This window comes from Pygocentrus nattereri, chromosome 12 (assembly GCF_015220715.1).
Source record: "Pygocentrus nattereri isolate fPygNat1 chromosome 12, fPygNat1.pri, whole genome shotgun sequence".
NCBI lineage: Eukaryota > Metazoa > Chordata > Actinopteri > Characiformes > Serrasalmidae > Pygocentrus > Pygocentrus nattereri.
Genome location: NC_051222.1, coordinates 31871802 through 31893892, shown reverse-complemented (window position 1 = coordinate 31893892; position 22091 = coordinate 31871802). Strand labels below are relative to the sequence as shown.

At 41.4% G+C, this 22091-nt stretch overlaps 1 protein-coding gene across 1 annotated transcript; it reads right to left on the bottom strand.

Moving 5' to 3' along the window:
• Positions 1-618: 618 nt before the first annotated feature.
• On the bottom strand, positions 619-16133 carry zgc:158803 (LUC7 domain-containing protein). The gene is made up of 10 exons (XM_017683746.2): positions 15519-16133; positions 14603-14697; positions 13816-13914; positions 12610-12720; positions 8915-9058; positions 7449-7625; positions 6408-6586; positions 5870-5899; positions 5591-5731; positions 619-4950 (listed from the first exon to the last, which is right to left on the bottom strand). The coding sequence occupies exons 1-10, from the start codon at positions 15577-15579 to the stop codon at positions 4713-4715; spliced, it is 1275 nt and encodes a 424-aa protein (XP_017539235.1). The 5' UTR covers positions 15580-16133; the 3' UTR covers positions 619-4712.
• Between the last annotated feature and the right edge of the window lie 5958 nt (positions 16134-22091).

The following is a 22091-nucleotide window of genomic DNA, read 5'->3' as shown; positions in this document are numbered from 1 at the left end:
GACTTCACTATTTCACTCCAACTTCTAATTTGAGGCCAGGACTTCACGACCTCGTTCCCACATCTTTCACCTGGCCATGACTTATTCCTGTGCTTTACTAAGTCATGGCCAGGGCTTTTCGCATTACTTACATACAGCATTTGTAAAGATACACTTAACTGACATAAACCTTCATAGAGGCTGTTTCTGTCCACTTTGATGTAACTGTACACCTTTGTTAATACAAGTCTTTATAAATGTCTACATAAACCTTTGGCAGTTGTCATGAAAGGCTTATGTAGGTGTCATGCAGCCTTATGAACGCTGCACTACAGTAGTGTTACTGTAAAATTCAGGTCGCATTGCGAGTTAAAATCTTTTAAAATCTAAATTTAAAATGTCTTTTAATCACATTTCAAACCACACATGAATGTGTTTTGGATTAGCAAAAATCAGCATTTGGATTTTTTTTGGAGCTGTTCACATTTATTTAAAAAAAATCAGATTTAAATTCAGATCTAAAAATAAATGAGATTCAGTGCAAGTGAACACCACCCTGCATTTGAGACCGTAGCAAAATTAGCATATTTCGGAAATAATAAAAGGAACAAAAAAAAAAAATAAAAAACACACCCATCATTCTTTTGAACATGGACTTTTCAGACTGGTTTATTAAATGTCATAGGATTTGACAGGAAGGATGAGATAACCTTCTAACACAGCAAATTAAAAGGAAAAAAGAAAAAAGTTTTGATAAGTTCTGCACACGTTAACAAGAAGAGAAATGGTTGCCTTGCGATGTAACCAAATGTACAAATATGCCTGGAAGGAAGTGGCGTCGTCTCTTTTGCATTCACAGTAAATCGCTGCTCGAGTCTTTTGTGTACGTAGCAATGAATTCGTAAACTCAAGTTTTTCCGCTTTCAAACTAAACCATACTGGATGTGCACTATGAAACTGGAACCACGCAGTTAACGAGCGAAGCAAAAGGGAAATTATATCCACATTCATCAACAGCATCACTCACTACGTGGGGAAGTGATGACTGCCTAGTTCCTGACTGGTTTGTACTCGTTTTGTCTCATTTTAAATGGAAATTAGGCCAAAAGTTTGGTCTTCTACACGTTTAGCAATGCTGTTCAAAGGCAACTTTCCAAAATATATAATTAAATGATCAAGATGTAAACACATCTGGTGTGAAATGCTCTGTTCTAGAGTCAGAACTGTTCACAGTGGTGGTGGTAGGAACCAGACGTCTGAAGAGTTTAATGCTCCTTCACAGATTATTAAATGAGATGGTTATGAACGCACTGGCTGATGTCTGAGACACTTTTATTATAGTTCCACAATAAAACCTCCAACCTAGACTGTGTTTTTTAAAATACATTCATGGTGGAGGGATACATGAAGGGCACTGTAAGACAAAATAGTCCCAAAAGAAACATTTTTACATTTATCACATTTTATCATCATTACAAATAAACACTCGGTAGACACGTAGATTCACTGGTGGTTTTGGACAGTAAATAAAATGACTATATGCATGTTGTTGACGTCATGGCTCCTGGTTCCCATCACCACCACTGACGTCTGGAGTCTCTACAACGTACCATTTTACATCAAACCACTCTGAAAGACTTTCCATCCCAACAACTGAATATTAAATTTTGATACTGGTGAAACTGCCCTTTACTTTCACCCAGTGAACTATTCCTTTAAGGGAGGCACTCACAGTTAAGGTGACACCTGAAAATAAGAGCCTTCTTATAAACGAACCGGTCAGCTCGCTAACAAATGACCCCAGCCTCATAGTAGCTGCATAAACATCACCAACAGTGATGATCAATAGTCAATGTTCAATAACAATAACAAAAAGGAGGGAAAAAAAAAAAAAAATCCACCACTGGGTTGTTTTGAAAGAAAATACACAGCTTCGGTGGTAGCTCCGCCTCTCTCCCATGTTTTATTCCTCTAGTAACTCGCTGTAACATGAAGTGAAACGGGCTGGGCGTGTCCGACTCCTTTGGTTGGGTTCCTCCATTTCTGAATGCGCAAGATGCTCGAGAACCGTCGCTTTATCGAGGCGCCCACCGTTCCACCGAATGTTCCTATCTTAACCTCTCTCATTCACACGCACTTCAACTTTTGACTAGCTTCCTTTCCATATTCAACATGCGTCCACTGATTTATGACTCGCTAGATGGGCAAAATGTTACAGGAGCAGATATAAAAATTGAAATTCCACGATTCGCCCCACCAAGCGAAAGTCGTTGGACCAGGACAAGTTTGGTGTCTGAAGTTTGCTTCCTTAGTGGAGCAACGAGGGTAATGAAACAGGTCACCCAGAAAGCCGGACACTCAGCTCATAGCATGACATGAAACACCAAACATGTCCTGGCCAAATGACCATATTTGGGGTGAGAGTAAAAAAAATAAAATATATATTGTTGGCGAAGCAATTCTTCAAATACTCAGTCCTGTCCCGATGCCTAACAACTTAACTGACCTGTGGTAACAAAACCTCAACATGGTAACATTATAGAAAAAAGTAAAAATGTCCTTTACTGTAATGTACATTATAGAAATGGTCATTTTGGACCATTCGAATGACGTAAACAACAAAAAACTGATTTGGATGGGACCGTGATATGTTTACTACGTATAACAGGGCTTGGCAGGCTAAAGGAAAGAATTGGGTCTGGATTAGAAGGGACTCTGTTGAGGTATGTATATTTTTTTTTAACTAGATCACCAAGAGAATATGGTCCAAGCTTCCACTGAAAACCTCAGATTGGATGAGATCTTCCTTCTACTGTAAACACTAGAACTCTAGATATGTGGAGGCAGAACAATCAGATCTATCTGCCAGGAATGGACCAGGTCCTCCAACACAGATTAGTCCCAAGTCTAGATTTTAAATGGCGACCTGCTAAAACTGGCAGTATACATAATCAAACTGAGAGAAACGAGATTTATATGTCGGTCTGTGAGCCAGTTTCCTGGAGCCTCATTAGGCCTAAACAGACTAAAAAAAACGTCAATGGTGACTCACCATCGGCATTGCAATTCAGTCTAAACCTAAACTTCATCCATGTATCAGAAACTGGCAGTATATTTAGTAAATTTCAAAGAAATCAGACGTATCGGTCAGTCTGAAACCTACAGGACAGCTTTCCCTGAGCCAGACTGGCTTTTAGCCTCAGCTTTAAACGTGCTTGGTGGTGAAACCGACTAAAACTAGACTTAGACTTAACAGACTTAAAACTGGCTGAGCACATTCAATTCAGACTGTAATTTGAATCATCCAATCTACGCACACCAAACATTCTTTTGCAGCAGCTGTTGCCAGGTTAATGGATACCAATCGATACTGAAAACACAAAAGTATTTTCTTTGCCCACTATCGCAATTTTTGTAAATCACAGGCGATAGGAGCTCACTTCACCCATTACTGTCATCTCTGATGCCAGCATGGCACCAACCAGGATGATGAACCAGCAACCAGTACTTTCTGACAAATATTAAAAGCTTTAATCTTCTGCTTTGCGATACGCAGAGCTGGATGTCCAAAAAGCTGCTCAAACTGAGTGACAGAGATCCATGAAATCTGAGCTCATGAATGTGAGCTCAGAATGCATGAATGCAGCTGCGAAATGGAAAGTAGATCAATGTTAACCCTTCCTATTTTGCCACTGGAAAACATTCTGCCTGTTTGTTTGGGCTTTTCTGCAAAAAAGGAAAAACGAATGAACAACGTGGCAAAATGTATAAATTTTGATGTGAAAATTGGTGTCAGAATGTCACAGAATATGTTTACATGCACTCAATAATCCAATCAGAGTCAGATTTCTGCCTTGACCTGAATATTCGATCGGTCATGTAAACACACTCCGATCTACTAATCCGATTAAGAAATCTGATAGAGGCAGGATTTCAGCTTGGTAATCAGATCTCCCGGTGCATGCAAGCTCTTACTCTGATTTCTCTCAGCTTTCTCATTCTGAGCATGCGTGAAAACAGACCAGATAAGCAAGTAGCGTTGCCACCAGATGACAGCAAAACACTTTTGGAGTAAAGCTGAAAACAACTATAAGCTTGATGAAATTAAGGATTTAAATATCCTCTATGTTCTAGATATTTCCAGGTAAAGCGACGCAACGTTAAAAAAAAAAAAAAAAAAAAAGCTGCAGCATGAAGTTTGACTTTAGTTACATTTAGTTACGTCACGTCGTCTTCTGTGATTTTACTGGCTGGCTGTGAAGCAGAAATGCGATTACTGCCTGACTCATGTAGACCTGGAGTTTATCCCATCTGATTAGGTCCAGGTCATGTAAACGCGTTGATCGGATTACTGACAAAATCGAATTTTCTGCAGTTACTGGATTGTTACATGCATGTAAACACACTCAGTGTTGTCTTTATGCAGCAACACTAAACAAAGTGTGACACTGTTTCTCACGGGGTTCAATGGGAATGTCAACGTTCTGTAAATCTCGTCCAATCTGGGAACAGTTGCATACGAAATAATGCATTTGTGGGTGGAGCCTGGACAGGACCGGTGTACACTGTTAATTGGCAGTTGATGCTATTTTGTTGGTTAAGCCCATCCAGAGACTGACAGATCAGCTAAATACACAGAAACCAAGAACATGGGCAGGAAGCCATGTAAAAGTATAACTCTCTCTCTCTCTCTCTCTCTCTCTCTCTCTCTCTCTCTCTCTCTCCTGTCTATTCTATATCTCTCCCGACTCTCTCTCCTCAGAGCTGGAGCGATTCTCTCTCTCCAGCGAGACGGATCTCTCTATTCCCCTCAGTCTGCCTGTCTCGGGGGATGAAGGGGGCGACCGCTCTCTCTCGCCCAGCTCTCTCTCCACATCCCTCCGTCCATCGTCCCTCCATCTGTCCTCTCCTGGATACTCCCTCCATCGCTCCTGTGACACAGTGTGCTCCTGTTCTCTGGTGTGTGAGGACCTGAGAGAGAGAGAGAGAGAGAGAGAGAGAGAGAGAGAGAGAGTAGTTTTTAACACTAGCCCAGTGAATCACGCAAAATTGGTGAGAAATATTGTTTCACATCTCCTACAAAGCCGAAGTTGGCTGCTTATTTATTATTTTGTTCAAACTTCCATAGTGCAGCACACCCGGGACCTGTATGGGCCTCTAAATGTAACTGCTGCAGTTAAGGTGGAAAGGAAAATTAGAAAAAGAAGCCAACTTCAGCTTCATCTCATTTCTGAACTGCATTCTATACCGTCACCCCTCAGGCCATCAAGCACCGCTGGAATTTGAAAAATATCGCAGTAATTTATGCCTCAGTACCAGCAAAGACTGAGGGTCTTCTGTGTTTCATTTACATTTGAAATGTGACTAAACATCCGCAACTTATACCGATGACCAAACACACACCTGAACTTCAACCAGTACGTCGCCCTCCCACTACATAGTTATATAACTTATTTCCCTGCTGGGGCTTACAGACAATATTTGTCTCAGAATAATAAATCAGGTAAAGGTGCCCTTTATGAACTGATCTGGACAAAGTGAGGTCGAGTGTAACTGTATGTGCTTTGAGAACAGAGCGAGGGTGTGTCAACTGTCTGTGGTCGAAATGCACCTTTTCTTCTTCCTCCTGTGCGAGTGCGAACGAGAGCGGTGTCGTTCTTTGTGTCTGTGTTTCCTCTCCCTCTCCCTCTCCCTGTCCCGGGAACGAGATGAGCGGTGCCGCCGAGAGCGATGAGAGGAGCTCCCTCCATCCCTGAGACAGACAGACAGAGAGAAGAAAGAAAACATCAGGGTAATTAACAGAAATACACTACACAAATATAATGAAGTCTATGGCAGCGATGCTTTATTGCTGACTCCAGCATCAGAGCCAGTCGTCAGTCAAGCTCACCTGTATCTGTCCCCACTTCTAGATCTCGACCTGAGAGACACAGAAAGAGACAAAGAGACACAATAAGACACTAAATGTTGGACTGGTGGCCTCGATAAGACTTGTGTCTTATATAAGGCTGTGTCTGACAAGCCGCCCTATTCCCTATGCTTTATGCTATTTTGGGCTGCTGTGAACTGTTTTGGGCTACATTCATAACTATTCCCTATTCGCTGTGAGGCGCGCTGCTTCGGGCCGATATAACAAACGGTGCATAGCTTTGGACAGAATTAAAACCAAGAGAATCTATACACTGAAAAATGTCCCAGCCTGGAAACACGAACTTAATAAACAACCTAAAAACAATTAATTATTCCAGTTTGTAAATAATTATATAGTCAAAAACACGTCTATATTAATATATATTTCACATATGAATTGTATTATTACCAATGACATATTACAGAAAAAAAAAACTAATATTAATATGAGAAGTTGTAGTAAATCGTTCTGAATGTTTCAGGTGGTGAAGACAAATTCACAGGGCACAGTAACTCACCTTCGGCGGTCTCTCTCTCTCTCCCTTTCCCTCTCTCGCTCTCTCTCCCTTTCTCTCTCCCGTTCACGTTCCCTCTCTCTCTCCATCTCCCACTCCCTCTCTCGTTCCGCTCTCTCCTCTCGGTCCCTCTCCTCCCTTCGCCTCATCCTCATTCGCTCCTGCTTCTCTGTCACTGCTTTCTGAGAGAGAGAGAGAAAGATAGATAGATAGATGAGGCAAAGAGACGAAGGAGAGAGAAAAAAATAAAAGAAAAAAGAATGAAAGAGAAACGAAAGAAAAAAAAAGGGAGACCAAAAGATAAAAAAGCCAAAAAAAAAAAAAAAAAGAGAAGATACAGATAAAGAGAAAGAGAGACGGGGGAGGGGGGGGGGGGGGAGTAAGTGAAAGAGAAAAAGAGAGGATGAAGAGAGACAGAAAGGTAAAGAAATCAGACAGTTGACCAGTTTAGCAAATACAACAGACAGTAACTACATTTTGAAATGGTAAATTTACAGGAGAAGAGCTAAAAAAATCCTTCATATCTTAAACTTCAGAGAGAAAGTTCACTTTTTACAATTTCCTTCAGTCGGTGTTACTGAATATTCACAAAATGTGCAAAGCAGCTGGACTGGGCTGCACCAGGTTTGCATGGGTCTCTACTGATGTCTGGGCGTAAAGTCTTACTCTAGTTACTCTAGTTAGTTTCAAACTCTGCTTTTACTAAATTTGGTTGCACCACAAATCCGTAAGTCGTGTCTTTACTAGCAACAACAAACTAATGCGCACGTCACTTTAACACGACGACATGTTCAGAACCAGTCAGTCAACCTGCTGCCATTACACATTACAACTAGTCTATATTTGAACTTGCAACTGAACTAAACAAATCTAATTCAAATTAATAAATAAAATCAAAACTTTTGTCACATGTGAGCAGTAAAGGAGAAAATGTGAAAGATGTTCGGCAGATGCTGAAAACCTCCATGACTTCTCACAGCACTGACACAGAACCACAGGCAGGAACGTTCCACCCAGTCTGCGAAAGCACATTTGGGTCCTCACCCTCAGTTTCTCCAGCTTCTCCCGGATCTCGATGAAGCCCAGATGCAGTTTCCCACCAAAGTGGTCAGCGAGGCGACGGTCGTTGTCGTGGAGACCGAGATAGGCGGAGCAGACCTCACACACCCTCAGCTTCTGCTGCTGGAAGCTGGAGGCAGGCATGGAGTTCCTGTATATGTCCTACACACAAAGACACTGACTCTCAGCCTGAGGATCGTTCCTATTGTTCAGGTACAGCGACCCCTAAACAGTCTTCTGACATCCGTGACATACTTGGTGTGTCAAGTTGACCGGGCTGGCTTTACATGGTGGAACTTCTACGCAACTTCTGTTGCTTGAAACATGCACGAAACGTAATTGCACTTAAGTTGCATGATGTGAAGTGTCCTTCAACTAATTTGCAGGTGTCTCAAATTCATCAAACAAACTTCATAAAACGCATCGAGTGATTGTGTCAAACCATATACCTTCATATAGGTCTGTGGACAAATATGGTGTCTTTTATTGTTTTATTTATTCTCTTACCTTTCAATGAAAGTTAAATGTTAAGAGATTATTCCAAGTGATTTTAGAGCATTTCTATTGCTCTATTCATCAAGAACTTTTCACGCAATGTAAATGTAGGGCAGGTGGTGTAGATAAAATAAATAGATCATTAAAATACATAAATGAATAAAAACAAACAGAACAATAAAACATTAAAACATGTAAATTTACAGGAAAAACATACTTTACTTTTAATGTAAGTCAATGGAACCAAACTTTTCCCAACTGATTTTGAGCTGCTTCTTTTGGTCTGTTCATCATGAAATTTAGACACAATGTAAAGGACAACAATTCTGCCAAAAACCAAAAAATTCTTCAAAAATGATAAAAATGCTACAAATATGTAAATGACAAACTTCAGATGACTTCATAGTGAGAACGTTATAGTGTGTAAAAAACGAGCTGCTAAATTAATTAGCTAACTTGGAGTAACTGAGCGCAACTTTCATCCACTGCCATGTGTAACTCAAGTTATATGGAACTCCTGTTTCATGAAAGTTTCAACATGTAAAGCCAGTTTTAGAAAAACAAAATGCCAAACCAAGTGGCTTTTCTTACAGTCAGGTTGTTTCAAGACTGTCATTTTTAGTTTTTGTTGAAGCATTTCATCCAAAACGCAGCAGGTCTGTTTCAGTTTGTTCTTTACAGACTCCGACAGGTTCGCCTCCAAAATATCGTTGTATCCTTCATGATCCCATCACTGAACACAAGGCAAGTTCCGCTGAAAATCATTTGACCGTCTATATACAGTTTTACACACTTTATTTAACATGATAGAAAAACATAAATGTGCCATCACTTTTGCACGGGCCACGTTAAATTGATTTTTTTCCATTTAATCCAGGCAGTAAGCAGTAGCTGCATTAAATATGCAGAAATGTCTTCTCTGTAGAGGACATGTGAACTTATAACCCTGCACTGACCTCAGCCTCTTTTTTGAGGGCTCGTGTTTTCTCCACTTTCTCCAGGAGCTGCTGGGCTTCCTCCACGTTTCCCTCTCCTCCCAGCTGCTCCGCTCGAGCCAGCAGCTTTCCTATCTCCTCGTTCAGCTCGTGAACCCGCTCCGCCTGCAACAAGGACACTGGATTACTATAGAAGCACAACCAATCAGACTAGCTGTAAACTGTAACCCTGAACAACATGCAACCCTAAAACTAAGGCTGATCCAGAACCCAACCATAGCCGTTACGGGTGTACAAACGAGTCCTTCAGGGATGGACCCCCCCTCCCAGTTTGATCCAGTTGGGCAACCTGATGTTCAGCCACTGGGTGCTTTTGACTGTAATCATCAATTGTCTTTAATATTACCTTCAATGCGCTTTTATATGCAAACATGGGCTCATAGCTGGGGTGTTAGGTGTTTGTTAACTGTCTTTATCCCAGTACAGTGTAAGTTCTTTAGGTCAAACTTATAATAATGCTGAACTGCAACAATCAAGAAATCTGAGATTTCATGACTCATGATGCATTTGCAAAAGAATCAAATCATTGTGACATTAGAGATTATAAATAAATACCTAAAAAGTGCTTACGCTACCAAATATTCCCAAAAAAAAAAAAAAAAAAAAAAACCACCACACACACACACACACACACACACACACACACACACACACACACACACACACACACACTAACTGTCTATACACCACTGCGCCATAAATAGTTCCTTAAGTTACACTTACAATGTACCAAAATAATATAATTTAATCCAACTGAAATATGGACAAATGAGAGCTCATAATTCAATTACAAAAGAATCACATCATATAAAATTATTATTATTATTATTAACAAATCAAATTTTGAAAATGAGAAAGTTTTTTCGAAAAAATGCCTTTTTTTAATTCGATGCCAACAACACATTTAAAAAAAGTTGGGGGGACGCAACAAAAGGCTGGTAGAGTTGTGTAATGCTAACAAAAACAAAAAAACAAAACAAAACAAAACAAAAAAAACAACAACTGGTGGTTGATTGGCAATAGGTCAGTAACATGGTTGGGTATAAAGAGCATCTCAGAGAGGCTGAGTCCCTCAGAAGTGAAGACGAGGAGGGGTTCACCACTCTGTGAAAGACTGCACCATCAAATAGTGCAGCCACGTAAAATAAAGAGCTGTCTCTGAGAATAATACCCTTATGGCCTGGACAGATGTTAAGAAATATCTTCATATTACACCTGTTCGCCTACAGAAGATGATTCCAGACAGATCTAACTCAAGCTTTAAATGTAAAACTGAAAAAGAACATTTTTTCATGCCTTTCGGCAGTCTAAACAAATTGGCATTTTCTGGGACAGGATACATATCACGGCAGAAAACAATCTTCCAAATACGATTTCAGAAATTTCCTGCCCTGTGTCTTTTGGGAATAGGAGCATATTTTTGATACTTTCTGGCAAAAAAAAAAAAAAAATCCTAATTCGATGGGCCAGTCCCTCTCCACCATCGGTTGAGCAGTGGCTTTCCCAACCTGCAACCCGGCTTCCTTTGGAAAAACTGACATATGATCTATGTCACCAAACAAACAAATTCTGGAAACATTGGACCCCCTGTGGACTTACGTAGAGAATCTCTCTTAAAATCCTTCACATGTCGGCCTGCTGTGTGAGAGCAATAAAAAAAACCTGCATTCAGAAATGCTGCCACCTTCTCTGGGCCTGAGCTCATTTAAAATGGACTGAGGTGATGTGGAAAAGTGTCCTGTGGTCCTATGAATCAACATTTGAAATTCTTTTTGAAAATCATGGACACTGTGTCCTCCGGGCTAAAGACCACTGAAAACATTTGGCGCAATATGAAATGACAATGACAAATGAGCCCCTAAAATGTTGAGCAGGTATATCAAATAAGAATGATAAAACATTTCACTTCACTTACTACAGGTAGTGTCTCCTTAGGTCCCAAACTTTTATAGACTGTTGTTAAAAGAAGAGGTGATGAAACACAGTGGTAAACAAGTTGTTGGCATCAAATTCAAAATGGACACTTATTTTTCAAAAGAATACAATTTCTCACTTTCGACATTTGTTGTCTTTGTCCTTTTTTTCGAAGAAATATGGGGTTTAAATGATTTGCACATCATCGCATTTTGGAAATGCGGTTGTAAGAAAAACCGCCTTTCCTTATGTTAAGAACAGCAAACTGCCCTTTGCAAAGACAAGAGATCAATATATAAAAACGCACATTAAACATACAGAAACATTCACTGAAACACATACACGTGCATTCAAACGCACATGGACACATTCAAACAAAGGCAAGAGCGACACACACCCAGCAGAACGGTCCTGGACTTCCTGCCAGCTGTGACAAACTGCCTTCAAAACCCACAGTCAACCAGATGTACTCAACGTCTGTTTAAACGCTGCATAACTGACATCCTTTCGGGCCCAAAATAGAGTTTCAGGGGAAACTTGAGGCACAAGGGAACTCCCCTTGCACTTTTATAAAGATAAGGATCCGTTATCTTTGATCATTATCGTTCTTTCTATTGTCTGTGTGTATAATGGCGTGTCATGCTAAGGGTGGGCGTTAAGATAAAAACATCACGTCACGACATGAAAAAGCTGGAACGAACAAAGTGCACCAAAGTGCATTTTCATACATTGATCTCTTGTCACTGCAAAGGCCAGTTTGCTGTTCCTATTTAAGAAGAAACAGGAGGGAAAAAAAAACAACTGGTGAAAATACTTAAATACAATAAGATGATGTCATAACGGGTTGCCATCCTATCAGCTACCGGTTACTATGCAGTTTACAGTTACTATAAACTGCCTGTCGTTCATAGGTTCTCAGTGCTCGAGACTACTATACATCTAGAACATTCTGAAACGAAGAAGTTCTAGAATGAAACGTCCTAAACATCTACCGTGCTCTAGAACAATGCAGTGCTACAGAATATTCCTCATTTAGGATGATCTAGAACAGAGGTCACTCATAGGTGGACCGCGGTCCGATCGTGTGGAGAACTATTTAATTTCAACAGGGTGGTCTTATTTTAATAAGCCTGACTTTTCTAGTCATTACGGTAAATCAAGCTGCCCAGGAGACTCTCAGACCAATCGCATGTGTTGTAAATATCATACGTGGCACTACTCAGCCAATCAGATCTGTGCATTATGATGAGCTCTGAGACTCGAGGGACACACAGCGGAGGGACGAGGCGAGAAACAGCAGTTGGAGAAGAAAGTGAGTCAGAGGGAGGTTATTTTACATGGCGCGCTCTAAAACGGGGAAAATAAATACATAAAAATAAAGATGAAACATGATGGAACCGTACTTTAGTTTACAGTATACGGCACTGAATTGCGACGCTAGACATTATGTTGTTCTGGACTTTTGTTTGAGGGAATTTTCTCAAACCCGGACCTTGTTGAATTTTAATACATCTAGAAAGTTCTACGGTGTGCTAGATCAAAGGCAGTGCTGGAGAATAAAGCATATAAAACACTGTGTTCTAGACGTACTGGCAATATTCCTGATACACTCACATCATTGTCGCTGTATTGTGACATTTTAACCGAATTCATGCCGTCACTCATTCGGAGAGAGAACAGCGGTCACTAAAAAAAAAACAAAAAAGACGAACGGCAAAAAACATCAACGCTAAGGTGGTTACCTTCGCAGCGACCTCTGCGCTGATCTCTTCCTGTGTCTCGGCCAACCGTTTCTTGGCCATTTCGGTCCTTCGGTCACAGTCTGCTATAAACGACTGCAAGTGCTCTGCAGCCTGGAGGAACAGAAACAATCAACACACTTCATTTTAAAAAATCATTAAATCGAATTATTTCTGCTTTGGAGGTTCCGCTGAGTTTACCGTTTAGATCTTTCTCTCTAAAATGAATGCTGACGTTCTCAAAAACAAATGAAATATTTTAGTTAAAATTAGACAAATCTGGATAAAACACAGCCTGGACATATTCAGAAAGTACCGGGACAGGCTTTAGGAAGTCTTTCCTTGCCACTGTCGCCACTGGCGACGCTAATGGGGGCTTGGACCTGGATTTTTCTGTAAAGCTGCTTTGTGACAACACCTGCTGTAAAAAGCGCTTTATAATGAACTTTTGCTTGACTTGGACTACTCAATAAGGACAATGAAATGCAGAGAATTTGCACTTAAATTAGAGGTGCGTAAAAACAGAACACTTCAAGAACTTTGTTGACACACAAAGTTTTTCACACATCCGATTAGCAGGAAAAAAAGGGGGAAAAAGTATCACTATAGCCACAAAGTCAAAGCTATGTACTGCGTTAATTAGTAAACATTTTTCTTCAGTTTTGTGTTGTACATATATTTTTATATATCTATTTAGGGCAGTCGTGGGCTGGAGGTTAGGGATCTGACTGAGGTGTCCTTGAGCAAGACACCTAACCCCCAACTGCTCCCCAGGCGCCGTGGATAGGGCTGCCCGCTGCTCCGGGCAAGTGTGCTCACTGCGCCCTAGTGTGTATGTGGTGTTTCACTTCACGGATGGGTTAAATGCGGAGGTGGAATTTCCCCGTTTGTGGGATCAAAAAAGTATCACTTAACTTAACTTAACTATACAAACTTTGCATGTAATTCTCAAAAAAAACTGACTTACACTGATTAGATACTCAGCAGTATTAAAGTGAACCATACATTAAATTGTATTATTTATTTTTTTAAAGTATTTAAACAATGTTTAAAAATGGACCATCACTCACCAGACCACATATGGCAAATCACACACACACACACACACACACACACACACACACACACACATATAAATTTTTTTTTCTCCTACTCTGTCTTTGGTGGTGAGCTCACAATGATGTAAGGATTTCACAACTTTATACTCACATCAAGCTCAAAGAAGTATTCCTGATGTTTGGAGGCGATCTCGTAGTCTGCCCTCAAAGCCAGATCATGAACCTTCAAACACTCCCCCAGGTCCATACGCTGAAAAGCACACAAACACACTGATTCAGAGAGTGTGGAGGAAAAAGTAAAAAAAAAAACTAAAGCCTAGTCTCGCACATCACGAATGTGGTTTATATATTCTCTCTCACTCTCACACACACATATATATTTCCTCACACTCAGCAACAGGCAATTTAGCATCTCCAGTTGGCCTGAATACATGTCTTTGGACTGTGGGAGGAAACCCAGACAGACACGGGGACGACACGCAAACTCCACCTAGAAAGGACCCTCGTCAAGAACTGAACCCAAGCTATTGCTGTGAGGAGACAGCGCTTCCCGCCGCGTCACTGTGCTGCCCCTCCATGGCTGACGGTGAGACCAAAATCTGAACGTTCGCACCCGAATTGCTGTTACTTCCTCTGAAAGACATTCATTTGTCTAAAACGCTGCTTTATGTCAGTTCTGGGGATTTGACCATTCAAACAGAATCAAAACCTGGTGAAAGACGTGTTTTCTGAGGATGTGAGTGAATTACCTACTAACGCCATCATATCTTCATCAGTATAACGTCAAAATCAACATCCTCTTTACGAGAGCAGGTCTGGCCCCGCAAGACCACTGAGCAAAGTCAATCATCACTGACTTGACATCCACAGTGGTCTCAGGAACCTCAGAGAGGAGAGGAGGGACGGGGGAGAGGCCGAGAGAGAGAGAGAGAACTCACCGTTCCTGAAAGTATGTCATGAGGGCAGGACTCCAGTAGATGACTTTTACACACTCTTTCATCTGTGAATTTGATCCTCTGGCGCATGGTGTCTCCTACATCGACACACAGCGAGAAAGAAAAAGCATTAGGCTGCTGGGCTGCCCTGGTTCCCATCACCACCACTGTAAAAACATCTGAGTCTGTAAGTTTCACATTTCAAAAAAAAATTTTAAATATCCAAAATCTTGACCTCAGAGCTGAAAATCGTACTGAACCTGAAAGTACTTATCCTGCCATTTCTGGACTATGGACTCTTAAGAGATAGTTCTTCAAGGGTTTAGTAAAGGGGCTGGTTCTATTTAGAACCATGAGTTCTGCATATAGGTATATCATGCTTAAACGGTTCTTTGCGTGGTAAAATGGCTCTTAGATTAAAGGAAAGCGTGTTGTGTAAGGTTCTACACAGAACTATTTTGAAGGCACCAAAAAAATGTTCTGGTACTGTTACAAGCTTGACACCGTACCCAAAAGCAGGACCCATTCTGGTGCTACATAGAACCATAAATAACTCCCTCTCCATCAGTCTGAACTCCACAGAACCATTAAAGCATAGTATGGTTCTATAAAGCTCGTGGCCCCAAACGGAAGCATAAGCCTTCCTAGAGAACCCTTAAAGAACCATCCTTTCTAAGAGTGTGACTGCATTAGTGCACCTGGCTTTTACAACAGGTAGCTGCCGCTGGTGCTGCAGTGGGATGCTTAGCTAAGTCACTCAGCCGGGGAAGCTAAGCTACAGCAGACAGCCCTCATCAAGCATGGTTTAGCATGATAGCTAAGCTATGCTAAGCTAAGCTGGGCTAAACCAGCTTTTCCTACTTTCGGTTTCCTCGTCAGTGAAATAAAAGCCCAGTTCTAACCCGGTAAAGCGACTCACCGTCCCGGCCGGTGCCCATCAGCTGGTCCAGCATGGCTCGCATTTGCGCCTGGGCCGACATCTTCTCCTCTATTCGGGCTTAATTTGATTGTTTATCTCCTTGACACTCCGGACACATGCAGCGTCGTTTATATCAGCAGGCCTCCGTCCGGACTGTGGAGTTAACTTTCCTAACAACTACCTGGAACCGGCCCTCCACAAGTTAAGCGGCTTCTGTTACAAACAACGACCTGTTTAACTTTAAACCCCACAGAGAGGACATGCAGGGGCGCTTCTCGTGGTTTTTTAGCTCTCTGTCGTCCCTTTCACCCCTTCCTCCTGTCTCTCTCTCTCTCCGTCTCTCTCTCTCTCTCTGCTTGCTAGCAGCAGCTATGTAAAGCTAGGCTAACGCTAAGCTAGCGCTAACTGGAAATCTAATGTTTGAAAGCCGCGCAGGGCTTGTTTTCTCCCGCTTCTGACTCCCGTCGAGGCTTTAATCCCTCCTCAAACTGAATCCTCCGTTTATTAATCCATGTTTTCACACATTGTTGTGGTCGCTTTTGTGATTTTTCGGGTATTTTTTTGTTTATCGTCTCTTTTCCGCGCTGGGCTCCAGCAGGAAGAGCAGCGGAACTGAGAGAGGGACCTGATTGGTGGACCGCAGAGTGACGTCACTGACGCGGTACTTTCCCTCCAGTCACTTCTGGAGTTAAAAAAGAAGTCATTTTATTTATTTATGGATTAATTAATTAAAATTAATTAAATCATATATATATATATATATATATATATATATATATATATATATTTAATTCATTTATTTATATGTGTGTGTGTGTATGTATATGTGTGTGTGTGTGTGTGTGTGTGTATATATATATATATATATATATATATATATATATATATATTGTATGTGTATGTATAGCATTAGATAGATAGGTAGATATCACGCAGTAGCACAAAGGAGGTGGACAAAATAATGTTCTCTTATCAGATAAGGTCAGAAGGAGCTGCATTGTGTCTTTGTGGATCTAGAGAAGGCAGATGATAGGGTGCCAAGACAGGAACTGCGGTACTGTATGAGGAAGTCAGGTGTAGCTGAAAAGTATGTTAGGGTGGTGCAGGACAGGTATGAGGATATTGAGACAGTAGTGAGGTGTGCAGTTGGAGTGACAAATGGTTTGAAGGTGAAGGTGGGGTTACATCAGGGATCAGCTTTGAGCCCTTTCTTGTTTGCAATGGTGATGGACAGGTTGACAGATGAGGTCAGGCAGGAGGCTCCATGGACCATGATGTTTGCAGATTACATTATAATTTGTGGTGAGAGTAGCGAGCAGGTGGAAGAGAATCTGGAAAGGTGGAGGTTTGCACTGGAGAGGAGAGCAATGGACAGTGTAGAAAAGAGGTGAAGAAGAGGGTGCAGGCAGGATGGAGTGGGTGGAGACGGATGTCAGGGCTGATGTGTGACAGAAGGATAGCAGCAAGAGTGAAAGGGAAGGTTTACAAGACAGCAGTGCGTCCTGCTATGATGTACGGTTTGGAGACTGTGGCTCTGTCTAAAAGACAGGAGGCTGAGCTGGAGGTGGCAGAGATGAAGATGCTGAGATTTTCGTTGGGAGTGACAAGGATGGACAAGATTAGAAATGAGCAGATCAGAGGGACAGTGAAGGTGGAGCAGTTTGGAGATAAAGCCAGAGAGGCCAGGTTGAGATGGTTTGGACATGTGTTGAGGAGGAATAGTGGATATATTGGTCAAAGAATGTTGGAGATGGAGCTGCCGGGTAGAAGGAGAAGAGGTAGACCTCAGAGAAGGTTTATGGATGTAGTGAAGGTGGACATGGAGATGGTTGGTGTGAAAGTAGAGGAGGCAGTGGATAGGGCAAGATGGAGGCAGATGATCCGCTGTGGCGACCCCTAAAGGGAGCAGCCGAAAGAAGAAGAAGATTGACCATCTTATCAGATACATCTACAATACAGTTGAACTTTACAGATTTACAGTTACTCAAGGTGCCCCCTGCTGATGTTTTTCAGGCCCCCTGTAACTCGTTCATCACTGGAGAGAGACCACCATAGGACTGCCCATGATCAGCTACTATTTTAAACGTGGGTCATCCTCATTATCTTGCGTATCAACTGACTACAGTGTAAATAAATTTATATACATCATACAAAATAATATACAAAATAAATGCTTTTATATTATATAATGTAACACTATTATACTGTTTATTAGCCACTCTCAATTCATTTAATTTCCAAACCACTCATTAAGTAAAAAAGTCATTCATTTCCAGCATCAGGAAGAAAGAAGAAGCCGTATTTAACAGAAGATATTTTATAAACACAGTGAGGAAAATAGTATTTAGTGTCCACACTTTACCTTACAGCGTCCACTCTTTTCAGGTGACTCACTTTGTTTTTCAAAGAAATCTGCACTGATATTTTTCACACCTCACTGTCCATTTTATCATCTCCACTTACTGTATAGCTGCACTTTGTAGTTCTACAGTTACAGACTGTAGTCCATCTGTTTCTCTGATACTCTGTTACCCTGTTCTTCAGTGGTCAGGACCCCCATGGACCCTCACAGAGCAGGTGCTCTTTGGGTGGTGGATCATTCTCCAGCAGTACTGCTGTGTCTGATCCACTCAGACCAGCGCAAAACACACTAACACACCACCACCACCACGTCAGTGTTACTGCAGTGCTGAGAATGATCCACCACTCCAATAGTACGTGCTCTGTGAGGGTCCATGGGGGCCCTGAACATTGAAGAGGTTTGTGTGTGTGTGTGTGTGTGTGTGTGTGTGTGTGTGTGTGTGTGTGTGTGTGTGTGTGTGTGTGTGTGTGTGTGTGTGTGTATGTGTATATATATATATATATATATATATATATATATATATATATATATATATATATATAAATATATAAATATAAATAAATAAATAAATAAATAAATAAATAAATAAATAATGTGTATGCGCTGAAATGTGAGGCAGTGTGTTGTCTGCTCTCTTGGTTCCACTTAAAATGAGCAAAGCCCACGGTGACTGGGGTGCCCAAACTTTCGCATGGCACTTCTGGGATGATCCATGGTCGTAGTCAATAAAAGACACAAAAATAACGAGTGCAGAACGGCATCGCTTCCCTCTTCTTTATTGTTTAGACGTGAAAGAGACGTTTCTTGGTTCATGTATGCTGTATACAGAATTATATTCATATACATATGTATTAAAAAAATCCAGTCTTTTTTTTTTCTCTCCAGCTATTTCCACGTTATACAAAACAGAACCGAGCTGTGATCACCAGCCATAATAAACGAGAATGAACACGTACACATGGGGAGGTCTTCTCAAACTGACGCCGCCATCCACCAAGCATCCTTCCCTTGCGTCCTCATCGGTTCACAGCACTAAGCACTGTGTTTTGGCACCAGAGGTTGAGCTCATTCTACCTCACCGCAAATGGAGGTAGCAGCAGTAGACCTTGGAGGAAGCTGTGCCCATATAAGGAAACTCCAGGCCGGTTTCCTCTATGGAGAAAATAAATGCGGTTTTCAGAAAACTGCCGTCGTTGTGCTCCGTGTTTTGTCACGTGTACATTTTTGAATCGCAAGAGGAGCTGAAGTACAAAAGCTTCTATACACACGCTACAAGCTAAGCTAACACTCCTGCGCCAAACTTAAGAGTTTTCAACAATAAAATCTGCCTGGCGAATAAGCCGGTGTCCTCGAACGCTAATAAACACAGGAAGGCGACGAGAATTTGCTTCTGTCGGTGGTCAGTTTTGCTGTCTGAGTTTTTCTAGGTCAATTCCCACCACGTTCCTTCATAAACCTTTGAATCATGGACAGAAACAAGAGGACGAGCTGCGGAACCTCCTCTCTGAATAAAACTAAACTGCTCAGTCGCAGCTGAAAACAAACGATACTAACATTAACAGTTCGCTTCGTTTCTTCTAAAGCCACATCAACCAGGACAGTTTGACTGAAGTAACTGAAGCTTAAAGCTGCCGAAGCCTCGAGCCACGCTAACCACCAAGCGCCGACAAATGTGGTAGTTCCTTTCGCAATTCTAACAGTCTTAGCCTTTGGTGGTTGCACTAAACTGCTATTTCACCGCTTTCTTTGCCGTGATGAAGCAAAAATGGGTGATTTTTTTTTTTTTGATATGTGATTTCAGCGAAAAGCTAGCAGAACTAGCATTAGCTAGTATGTGAGTGCCTAGCGACATTATATTGACTGAGGAGTTCCTCCATTTATTTATTCTCCCTCTAAAAAGACGACACCACGGCTCATCACTTGGGTTTCTATTGTTTCACACTGCCAATTTTGACAAATCTAGTTAATGTAAAGGAACCAATACAGAGTCACTGTTTAGTTTACTTGCGTTCGGTCTGACCGGCTTTACGATGCCGATTCTGTTGGCATTCTGTTCTCACGGCACCTGTTGACTCCTTTTTGACTTCGTAAGTCCGAGCGTTCATATTCATTAATCTGTCTGGGTTTCTATCGTTTCTCTCGCTGCCGCTATTCACAAGTTTCCTTAAACTCCATCTTCAGGAACTCTCCCAATGTGAAATCAACTGACACCAAGTCATTTTCCATGTTCCCATGTCTATTCCCATTCAAGTTAACGGCCTTTTTCGCCAGGAACATTTTACTTGCGTTCCATCTGACTGGCTTTACGATGTTAATTCGGTTCAGTTTATTAAGAGTTAGCATGTAGTAATGTGCATATTTGGACCCCTTTTGGACTTCGTACCTCATCCAGCATCCAGCGATACTGGGGTGAAAATGTACACAGTACAAAACACACCAGGGTTGTAATGTTTTTGTTTGCCACAGGATGCAAAAGCGGCCAGTTCTGAAAATGTCAATCATTTTTTCCCCCCAATGAGAAAAACGCCCCGTCACTGGACCTCCTCTAATGAGCACAACGTCAACTAGCGATTGACGCCACTTCGGGTCTACGGTCAACGGAAGTGGCAGCAATGTAATTAGCAAAAGAAGCATCCTGTCAAATCAATATTGATGCCCGTTTCCAGCTTTCTAGCTTGACCACTCCTTAACCGACCCACCCAAGCTAAGCCCACAACTGAAGCCAAGTTGCACGATCTTTACAGAATGCTGGCAAAAATCTCTTTGGCATTTAGAGTCGCTACATGATGTTGAGTTTCCAGTTTATAACGCCGCGCTACGGGCAGCACTGCGCTGTAATCAAAACTGGCCAGGTTAGAAACGATAAATTAGCTGCCATGCTAACATAAAGGTGCATCATAACGGTGTGATCTCGCAAACTGAAATCAATAGTGGTTCTCAATGTAGCTGTTCTGACCAAAACTGAGTTTGCATGCTACAGGCAGAATAAGATGTTCGCCAGCATTCACATTTGCCAACTGTAGCGACGAAGGAACACGATTGTGGGCCCAGCACGGATTGGTCAATTCTCTGCAAAGCTAATCTACAATCTTTTAATAACAAATCTGACATAACACAGTCTTTAGTGTTCAGATGGCATCTCGCCATTGTGACCAGCCACATCAGCATGTCGTGCTCGTTGGTGTGGCAAGATGCATTATGTATGAAGAAGGCCTTCCCATGAAAGCTTTTAAACAAGTTTCATCACCAAGAACCACAATTCAGAGATATACAGTATACATATATATTTATATATATATAAAATAAAATAATAAAAAAAAAAAACAGGTAACAGCCAAAGAAGAGTGAACATGATGAGAAATCGATGAAACCTCGTTCCTTTTTTGAATGAATCAAAGCTAGTGAATACACAAAACGGCCACTAAAATTTGCTACATTTCTGTGTACAGTGACTTTCGCTCAGGTCGACGTTTTCCTTTCCTCTACAAAACGAGAAAAATCCTAAAAACTATTAGAATCAATATCCTGAAATAAAACCACAGAGATGCTCCTTAGCACCCGATTTCCCAAAAGCACCAAATCTCAAAGAGCGCCAAGATGGCACGGCAAGTAACACCTTGAACGGTCGACAGGCGATTTTAACACTTCTGGGAAACGATGTCCAGATCTTCGTTTTGAATATACAAGTGATTTAATGGATGCACTTCTGCACTTTGTGAAGATGAGCTGGTCGTTTTTTTTTTTTTTTGTTGTTTTTTGGGTGCTACATAATTTTTCTTCTCTGAAATTATAACATCAAATACCCTTCATACCAAGTTTGTTCCAAAAAGCTTTTATCCATATTAACGCAACACAAAACTTTACAGTGAAGGGGCAGAAGGGGAGAAGTGTGGACAAAAAAAAAAGAAAAGAAAAAAGACAACAGAGGGTAATTCTTCACATTTCCAAACCTTTTTGTTCTTTTATTGAATATCCCATGTTGCTGTAACAGTGACAATGCAAAGAGTGGGTGGTACGGGAAATAGTAAGGGGGGGGGGGGTCATTCAATTCAAGCAGAGTCTAGTGGGGGTGGTGGGTGTTTTTGCTGGTTGTGTAAGGCAGTGAGGAGAACTGGCCTCCTTACATTCAAATCCAGACTTTACCAATTCAGTCTTCTGGAGATGTCGTGTACTGGGTGGCATCTCACTGTGCAAATCCCGGCCTTCGCTGG

Bases quoted from the DNA above. Each gene is read 5' to 3' on its own strand.
- zgc:158803 (XM_017683746.2), bottom strand. From the start codon at position 15,579: ATGTCGGCCCAGGCGCAAATGCGAGCCATGCTGGACCAGCTGATGGGC. The intron at 13,915-14,602 runs GTGAGTTCTCTC...TGTGCTTTTCAG, and splicing joins ATGACATACTTTCAGGAACG to CGTATGGACCTGGGGGAGTG. The intron at 9,059-12,609 runs GTAACCACCTTA...TCCTTGTTGCAG, and splicing joins GCGCAGAGGTCGCTGCGAAG to GCGGAGCGGGTTCACGAGCT.